This window comes from Pelodiscus sinensis, chromosome 17 (assembly GCF_049634645.1).
Source record: "Pelodiscus sinensis isolate JC-2024 chromosome 17, ASM4963464v1, whole genome shotgun sequence".
NCBI classification, from domain to species: Eukaryota; Metazoa; Chordata; order Testudines; family Trionychidae; genus Pelodiscus; species Pelodiscus sinensis.
The window spans coordinates 20,082,770-20,092,217 of NC_134727.1; the positions used below are offsets into that span (position 1 = coordinate 20,082,770).

At 40.1% G+C, this 9,448-nt stretch overlaps 1 protein-coding gene across 2 annotated transcripts; it reads right to left on the reverse strand.

The window, feature by feature from the left end:
* Positions 1–587: 587 nt before the first annotated feature.
* On the reverse strand, positions 588–6,254 carry DRD1 (dopamine receptor D1). 2 transcript variants are annotated; one of them, XM_014574271.3, is made up of 4 exons: positions 6,087–6,254; positions 4,476–5,380; positions 4,227–4,364; positions 588–3,740 (listed from the first exon to the last, which is right to left on the reverse strand). In XM_014574271.3, the coding sequence occupies exon 4, from the start codon at positions 3,730–3,732 to the stop codon at positions 2,377–2,379; it is 1,356 nt and encodes a 451-aa protein (XP_014429757.1). In that variant the 5' UTR covers positions 3,733–3,740; positions 4,227–4,364; positions 4,476–5,380; positions 6,087–6,254; the 3' UTR covers positions 588–2,376. The 2 variants fall into 2 exon arrangements, with proteins under 2 accessions (XP_014429757.1, XP_006124587.1); XM_006124525.4 differs by having other exon boundaries at positions 588–4,364.
* Positions 6,255–9,448: the final 3,194 nt, after the last annotated feature.

Genomic DNA, 9,448 nt, shown 5'->3' on the forward strand with positions numbered 1-9,448 from the left:
GTCTATAGAGCAAGTTAACACTGATTTACACCAAGTGTGGGTCTGAGCCACCCTCTTTATTACTTGTAAATGGAGTAGTTTTGAACTGGAACATTTTGAAAGACAGTAGTGATGGGACCTTACAGTGCTATTCTTACCAATTATTTTGAAGAGTATCACAGAACTTTGAGGAGGAACAACAAAAAGGCCCCATGTGTATAATTCATCACTGCATTATTCCAGTATTATACCAGTCAAACACCTTGGATATTAACCAGTCACCAGTAAATTAGGCCCTGTGGATAGAAATGGTTCAGACCCATCATTTTAAAGCAGAGTGCAGCTATTTAATTTCCAAATCAGACATCTGACTCCTTTTAAATTCCAATCCAGAAAAAAACACAGCAGCCAATTTAAATAGAAACATGAAACCATCTCAGTGCAAAGGGTTTTCTTTTGCTCCTATGAAAAATTCCCATTAACCTCACTGATAAAGTTCCAGTTAGGGCAATTGGGGAAAAAACATGAATATGTCCTTGTCTTTAAAGGAACCAAAATGAGAAACAAAAACCAGAATGTATTTAATAAATGCAATGTAGAATGTTTTATTTGACCTTCTGTTCACAAAATAATTTTATTATATGTATGAAAGCAGCATACAGGCAATAAAATTATGAAAACATTCACAATACATAAATAACACAGACCTGATGCAGGATGTATATATTTCATTAGACTTCTAATTTTTCTCTCCGTTTTCTTTTCCTGATAACAGTTTTTGATAAAAGTGGTGAAGGATATTTCGCTAACATTCCAAAACCAAATGGCCCTCTTGGAATGCGTCTGTAGAGTAATGCCGATGACTGTTGCTAATGTTTACTGACTGCTTTTGATATTACAAAGGAAAAGCCAAAGGAATTTTTATTTCAAAGTACCATGAAAAAGTAGCCGTTGTCAAAATAAACATTGGCAAATTTGATGGAACCCACAAGACATCTGGAGATGGGGATTGCCGCTCCATACACATTTAGAAATGTCTTCATCCAAAATGAAAATGAGGCACTATTCATTATTCAATGTACTATTAACATAATTAAGACTAAAATTAATGTCATTCTAGTTTTCAAGGTAAAGCACTAAAGTACCTCACTTGTAAAGTTATTCTGGTTGTGTTACATTAGCAGACAGACAGCATGATTTCTGACTACTGTTGTGTCGCTGCAATAATACAGATGGTAACAAGATTTGTCATATTTACTATCATTATAATCAATTGTGTTTATTCAGAAAAGATATCCAAGACTTGAAATAAGAAAAGTCTGAGAAAGCCATTTATCTTACATAAATACAAAACATTATATACTAATGATTGTTATATAAGAAGCTTCTCTTCTCAAACTGGATTCTTCTTAAGGTGGTATTCATATTTAAGGTATTTACAGACCCACAACTGACATTCTAGCAAAGTCTTTGTAATAGGAAACTTTTAAAAATAAATAGCAGCAATTCCTTTTATTTCTATAAGGGACGAGTTTTCGCAACTTGTCAGTCAGCCAGCCCTGGTCCTATATTTTTAAGCAATCCTACAACAAATAAGTGAATTCTACACAGCTTCAGCTTCATTAACTCCCACATCTTTTGCTGTTCTTTTTATGATTGCACCTTGCTTCTTTCACTGGCTATTCAGACTATCAGAGAGGGGTTTTTGTTTTGTGTTTAATGGTCATTTATAAAGTGCTGACTAGCTGACTGGTCAAAATGCAGTTGTCAGACCCTTGAAATATCCCATTAGTTAGACATTTGAAATAAGTTAAGTAAAGCTAGATCTGTTATAACATATGAAAAATATCCATTTAAAATAATAAATAAATAAAACCAGTATCAACATATTATCTCCCAAATCTTTAAAAATACCCATTCTTATTAATAAGGCTCAGTTGTTTTTCAGAAAGAATTTAAGAAGGCATCTACCTACCTTTTTAACCACTCATATTTTACTTAAAACCTGGTAGCACCCAGTATCACTATGTATGGCAAATTAAATCCTCTGATTTTCTTAAAAGGTTAATTAAGTTAAGTTGTTAAAGGGTAGGGTTTTTTGTCTCATTGTAAGATAGAAACCAGTCCCTATAAATATTTATAGAGCAGAAGAAATATTTTCTTTGACACTGCAGCATACCTAAATTTGTGTGTCTGTTTTATTCAGAACGAACAACACAGAAATACCTTTAGATTTTCAATAGCTTTTTTGTTTACGATGTTATGTTCGAGTTGAACAGCAAGTAACAAACTCTGAGCTTTGGGTGAGAGTATAACTATCACTACAGCTTAGTTTCTTACCCAAAAATCTTGTATATCTTTTTTGACTATTAGATTTTGCAGGGGAAACCTTAGTGTTCATGTTTTATGTTGCCCATTCTGAGTGATGGGGTTGATCTTTTCCAAAGACACATCAGCTTCATAATCCAAGATACCGGACAGTGCGGGAGACATTTTCTCCAAGGTCTTAGATAGTTCACCTTCTTCTTCCTTTTTCAGAAGTTCTTCTTCTGGGCAGATAATAGCATGTGGGATCAGATACACCAGGTTACACTCTTTTGGGCTAGACTCTCTGGCCTCATGATGGCTTGAAAAAACAGCTGCCCCGTTGTTGTTGATACTAACAGTTTCTATAGCATTGTTTGAAGTAGGACAGAGTCTGTAGCATCCTAGCAGAGTTGAAAACGCCTTGCGGAAATCAGCATTGAAGGCATAGATGATGGGGTTCAGTGAAGAATTAGCCCATCCAAACCAAACAAAAACATCAAAGGTGGTAGGACTAATGCAAAAGGGTTCTGCTCCCCCGGATGGTGGGCTGGGCTCACAAAAGGGGACCATGCAGTTCAATATGAAAAAGGGTAACCAGCAGCATACAAACACCCCCATGATCACTGATAACGTCTTCAGGACTTTCGTTTCCCTTTTGAAGGACATTTTGAAGTTGCTTTCTGGTTGCTGGCAATCCATACTGTTTCCATTCCCTGTGGTGTTTTGGCAGTTCTTAGCATGCACTGCTGCTCTTTCCAAAGCTGAGATGCGTCTTATTTGTTTTTGAGCAATCCTGTATATCCTAGTATAGGTGACTATCATGATGGCCACTGGGATATAAAAGCTGATTAAAGACGAGGAGATGGCATACATCCTGTTGAGGCTGGAATCACAGTTGTCCATGGTTATGCCTTGGAAACTGGCATTTACATCTAAAGAGCTTGTGGTTTGAGCCTTGTGCCAGTTCAGCTGCACAGGAATGAAGGAAATCAGTACAGACAAGGTCCATGCCACACTGATCAGGATAAAAGCTGCCTTGGGGGTCATTTTCCTCTCATACCTGAATGGACTGGAGATGGCCCAGTATCTGTCCACACTAATGACACAAAGGTTTAAGATTGAGGCTGTGGAGCACATAATATCGAATGCCACCCAGATGTTACAGAATGAACCAAAAGGCCAGAAGCCAGCTATCTCAGCAACAGCTTTCCAAGGCATGACCAAGACTGCCACCAAAAGATCTGACACTGCTAAGGAGATTACAAAGAAGTTGGTCACTTTGGACCTCAGATGGCGAAATCTAATGACAGCTGCACAGACCAATGTGTTCCCAAGAAGCGTGGAAAGTATCAGCAAAGAAAGGAAGCAGCCTGTAAGGATCCGAAAGGAGGAGTCCCTTTCCACGAGCAACCCTTCCCCGTCCATAGTGGTGTCGTTCCAAGTCATAGCTTCTCCTGAGGGAAAATCATATCATGAAAATCATGATGACATCAACTCCTTTCCTTGCAGAGATCACAGATAAATCAGGCGTCCATTAATTACTCATTGCCAGGCAGACCGAAGGTTTGTGTTATAGTCTCTTCAGCCCTGGGTGTACCCCATGCTCCTTAGGAATCACATTAAGAGGTATTAAAAGCTCTATGGCAAGTAGTGATATTTACAAACACAGTCAATTCTGCACCATTTTTGACCCTTTAGAATTACACTGACCTGCTCAAGCACAAACTATCCCAACTGAAACAGGCCATCTACATATATCCCGCTTGAGTCCCCTACAAAAATACCCCACAGACAGGACTGCAATCACTTTTCAAGCTTGCACATATTCCCACTTAAATAGGCTATTGATCCAGTGTTTCCAGTGCCTATTTGACTAGCCCTTCAGATCTACTGAAGCGTACTACATTAGATGCTTTTGTTTCTAATTTTATTTCACAAACCTCTAACTGATGAGACATTTTTTTCTCCCCTTTTCACCCTCAGTGCATTCCAGCTACAAAATACATTAGTTCTCTGTTTATGGGAAGCTTCAGGGAGCAACTCCTCATTTTGTTCCACATTGTTTAAGTCTCAGAGTCCTAGAAGCAAAGAAAAAAAATTTACATGGTGTGTTTGTGTTTTAAATGACATTCTGTAAAGAATGGCTCACATTAATTATTTGTAATTAAATGAGAAAATCTGCATCCTACCTTGCACCTTTGATTCTCTGTTTGTCCTGGGTTGAAAGTTTGTCTCTCCTTCTTATTTAGTATTTGAATTGCATAGCAAATCACATATACAAAACCAGCAGAGAGGCACTGCATTGCATCAGGTGGGGAAAAATAAAAGCCAATGGTTTAATCAGCAGGAATTAAATTTCTGATGAACAATAGGTCTGGTTTTCAAGCTCCTTCAGAGAGATCCCTTATTTAAAACTAGAGTCCTATAAAGTGCATGGCAGGCTGCTTCCATTCCACCCGGTCTTTGTGCTCAGTCTGCAAACTTTGTTAACCAGCTCAGTCCTGGCTAAACGGTCATCACCCAAGTCATACTTTGTACATCCCATTGAAGTGGCACGTCAGTATAAATCATCCCAAACAAAGGCACGGTATTTCCAACACTCCAACAAAATCTGAGTGATGTTCCAGTCTTTTGATCTTCCCTGGAAGAAGAAATTAGGGGAAGAGGAGAAAGAAGAGGGAAAGACCTGAGTGGAGCTCCCTTCAGCCTCAGGTGTAGCTTTCAGGCCAGTGGCTACCATAAGGTGTGGGAGTGTGTTACTATTCCTGTGGAAAGAGTTTGCTTTGACACTTTGCTGCCACACTAGTTCTCCATAATTATTAAGGAATAATCTTCTTTCCAATTGCTGTGCCTCACAGTTGCATTCCAGGGGTCAGGCACAACCCCAGCATGCCTTTCCCTTTACACAAGCCCAGGTAAAGAAGGCTTTTCAGGATCTCCTGCACCCAGCCCTGGGATTTACATTTCCAGTCCCAGGGACTTCTCCGTCTTGCTGAGGGGAGCACCCCAGTCGCAGAGTCTTCCTTCTGCCTGGGGTATCGGGTGGCAACATCGCCTCTCCGGGAAGTGACTGTTTGACTTGGGTCTCCCCTTCCTAAAGCATTAAGAAAGAGGAAAGACAGACATGGGACTATGCAATGGCAAACTCCACAGCAGCCCCCAACTTACCCCTTCTAACATCCAAGAAGCTATTCCATAAAGGAGCATTTCCAGAGCATCCCACACGACTTCCTCCTGTCTCATTGCCTCTCCCCACCCCGATTGTTATTTAGCTTAGTCGACTGTATACTGTACACTCAAGTCCTCACACTGAGTGAGACACAAAAGTGATCATACGATTGAGCAAAGAGTATTAATTTCAGCTGTCCAAAACATGCACCTCAGTGGTACATGGGGTGACAAGGTTTAAAACTAGACAAGGTTATTGAATTAACCTGAAAAGTACGTACATACAATTAACTCGTCCTTTTGAAATATTCTAAAAAAAAATGTAAATGAGAACACCCGGGTGTGCTCTCATATATACACTCCACAAATAAAGGATTACAAGCAAACACTATTGCTCAGCCACCCATAATATCACACACAAAATACACATGCAAACACACACACACACCAAGCCCTGAAGAACTACAAAAAACCCTACAAAACTCCCAAACAAATCAAACAGCCACAAAAGTGCACAGACACACACTAAACACAAACAAATCACATGCACACACACAACCATTTACACAGACCCACAGCTGGATTTGACGCCACGACCTGGTCAAATTCTTTCCCTGCTGGTATGTACTCACCAGCACAGGGGAGAAGTCATTTACCCCACAGGCTGGCTGGGCTGGCTTGCAGAGGAGGCAGGGATCCCAACCGAAAGAGCACTCGCCTCATCTTTCCCTGCTGGTTTATTTCTCGGTTCTTTCCCACCTCGCGGCTTTCACTCCACAGCCACACACTCACTTTCCCTCTTTGACGTTCATTGTTCACCACGTTCCAGAGGTGCAGCGAGCCAGTAAGAGTCTGGCTCCCTCTGCTGGATGAACCGAGGCTTCCTTTCCACACATTAGTTGACAGCATCTTGCGAGGGGGCGAAGTGAGGGGAGGAATAGAAAGGGAGAAGAAGGGAAGACGGAGCTGACTGCTCCCTTGGCTCCCAGATCCTTCTGACATTGGATGGATGTTTGCAAGAGGCAGGCAAGCAAGGTATGGAAGAGCAAAATCATCAATGCAGGGCACCTTCCCCAAAGGAAAGTGAATTCCTTTTGGTGCTCTAGGCAGCTGAAGAGTCGGTTGCAGAATAGACAGAACAGCCACATCTCCCACAATCAATGGGAGGCTCAGGCCAGTCTTTTGAACTTTCTGGCCAACATTTCCCTTTCCCCTCAAAAAACAAACAAAGCAAAAAACAAAAACAAAAAACACACCATCAAAATACAAGGAAGGAAGTTTCACCCTTTCACCTCAGAATCAACAAGAGCAAATACCTACTCACTCTTCTGAGGAAAGTGAATCATGGAATGGACATAGAGTTTTAGGTTAACATGCACATGCACATGCACACACTTTTTCCAATTTTAAATCAACCATCATATTACATTTCCTCCCTTTCCCTAAGACAGCTCTGCTGTATTGCCTTGCAAACTGTGGAGTTCCTGATGCAGTGAATGCTGCTCACAGGGATGGCTTGCTAACAAAGCAGGCCTTTGGAGAGAAGGGAAGCAACAAAAAACTCTTTCCCAAGCTACCACAGAATGCTCCCTCTCACTCATAAGAGACTGGGCCTTTCTATCGTCCATTGCTTTGAATGAGCAACTCCACACCAGTGCCTCTGGATGGCTAAGGTGGCACACCAACCAGTCCTCACACCCATATCTTTGCTGAGCACTATTCAGCCCTACAGAAAGGCATTCCTTCTTGTTCTGAAAAACTTAAATCTAGATAGGCAAGGCAGACAAAGAGTGGGAGAAGATCATTAGCATTAATTCTCCCCAATTTACAGATCTCCATCAGATCCCAAAGGACAGAAGATGAAACAACTTGCCCAAGTTCACGTAGGGAAGTTTTGGCAGAGCACAAATTAGTCCTGGGTCTCCTGAATTGCAATCCAGTGTCTTAAGCAGGAAGAACATTCTCCCTCCAACTGCAGAATTTGACCAAAAACTTGAAGTTTTCTCATTTGGCTTTATGACAGCTTTAATAATCCAAAGGACTCCAGGTAAACAGTTGGAGCCATGAACTCATCTCAGTATTAAGAGCAAAGTTCTGGCTAAGAGCAAAAGATAATTACAACTAGAAATGCCCCGTTTCCTATGATGCATATGAGCTTAACTCTGGCATATACAATAAAAGAATATAAATAGGCTGTTTTCATCTAATTCTACCTTGTATATCAACTTTACTCCAGTGAAATCAGTACATTACAGTAGACATCATGGACAATGAAGGGAAGTTAAAATCTCATACAAGAGCAAATAAAATCACTGAGCTGTCCGGTATCATCAAAGACAAATGTCCTGGGGTTTAGCATTAAGTAAAGTTGTTTTTGTGCCATCTATAAATTTCATAATGTCAGTTAAAATAGGTAAGGTGAAACTAACTTTGACTAGCTAACTGAAATGCTTGTGTTTGCCTTTCTGTTTCTTCTTTTTGAAATGGCTTTTTAGCAAGTTTTGTTTCCCATATCTTATTATCCTGTAAAAATAGAAAAGAAAATAAATTCTGTAGTGTTTGGTAATCCAGGTTGGCAATCACCATAACAAAGCTCTGAGCTAAAAAAGAAAATTCACAATCTTTTTCCAAAACACAAAAGCAGAAAGTTTATTTAGACTTTGAAACTCTCCAAATTCCTACAGCCATCTTGCAGAAGAGGTCATGGGACAGCCTGCAAGACACAGGGAATTATGGCTGCATATATGGACTTTGAGCCAGGTTCTGATTTCATTTCAGTGGTGAAATCTGGAGTATCTCCCTCAAGTGAACTTTCCACCATTTTCATCATTTGGGTCTAGTTTATCCCAGTATAACCCAATATTGGCTCGAAACCGGTGTCTTATTTGATCCAAAATAGTTTAGATGATCTTTCAGGTATGTTCCAAAAGCCATATATTCCATATGATTTTGGGGAGAGGATGGGTATATGATCCTCAGAGGGAAAAGGTTCTGTTTTGTTTCTCTAATGTATAGGTTGGCTAAATTTTTGTATTTGTATGATGTATTTGTATATGATTATTTTTTCTGCTGGGTGGTATTCATCTGGGACTATACATTTAATTAGCTGTTATGAAGCCTAAAGCTGTTTGTATGGGTGGGATTTTTCAAAAAAATTACTGTAATTAAATCTAAAATAATAAGCCTGTAAACCTCCCACAACCACTGAATGTGACATTTTCTGCTTGGTTAGTGATTCAAGGGTTGATTTCAGAAGCCAGAAATTGTGTGAATTTCAGTTCTGGAAATGTCTCCCAATCTCTAGCATAAATCTAGATGTTCTCAAATGGCAAGCCAGTGGATGATTGTGTTTGATTCAGGAGAGGCTTAGCTGGGGTAACAAAACCCTGTAAACTCCGGGGCAGGCTTTCAATTCTAGCACAGTATACAGTGAGCCCTGTGGTACTCATACATCACTGCAGATAATCTTCAGGTTTTTAAAACCTGTATGATTTAATAGTGTTTTTCCCAGATGAGTAATAAAATGAAAGCCATTAAAACCCCAGTATTATTAAAGTGAGCTTAGTGCTGGTGTAAGGTGCTAGTTTGACACAACCTTGGAAATCATTTATCCACATCGGAGGCTGGATTCATCTCCCACTCATGGGCATTTAGCCTGTCATGGAGGGATCAGCTCTCTTGCAGGTTAGGACCTGACTGAAACTGCCAACACGGGAGCAATTATGGATGAGTTTCATGGGTTTCAGGAACAAGACTACAGATCATCTCATTATTATCACTTAGGCCACCAAACAGCAGTTTGGCAGTTAATGCCTTTCAATCACTATTGTCCTAGATCAGAATCAAACCAGTGCCCAAGCCCTGGTCTACAATAGGGAGTTCTTTCAAAATAACTCCCCTTATTTCAAAATAACAAGCAGAACATCCACACCACCAAGCCTGTTATTTTGAAATAAGGGGAGTTATTACAACTCCCTAGGCTGGTTATTTCAAA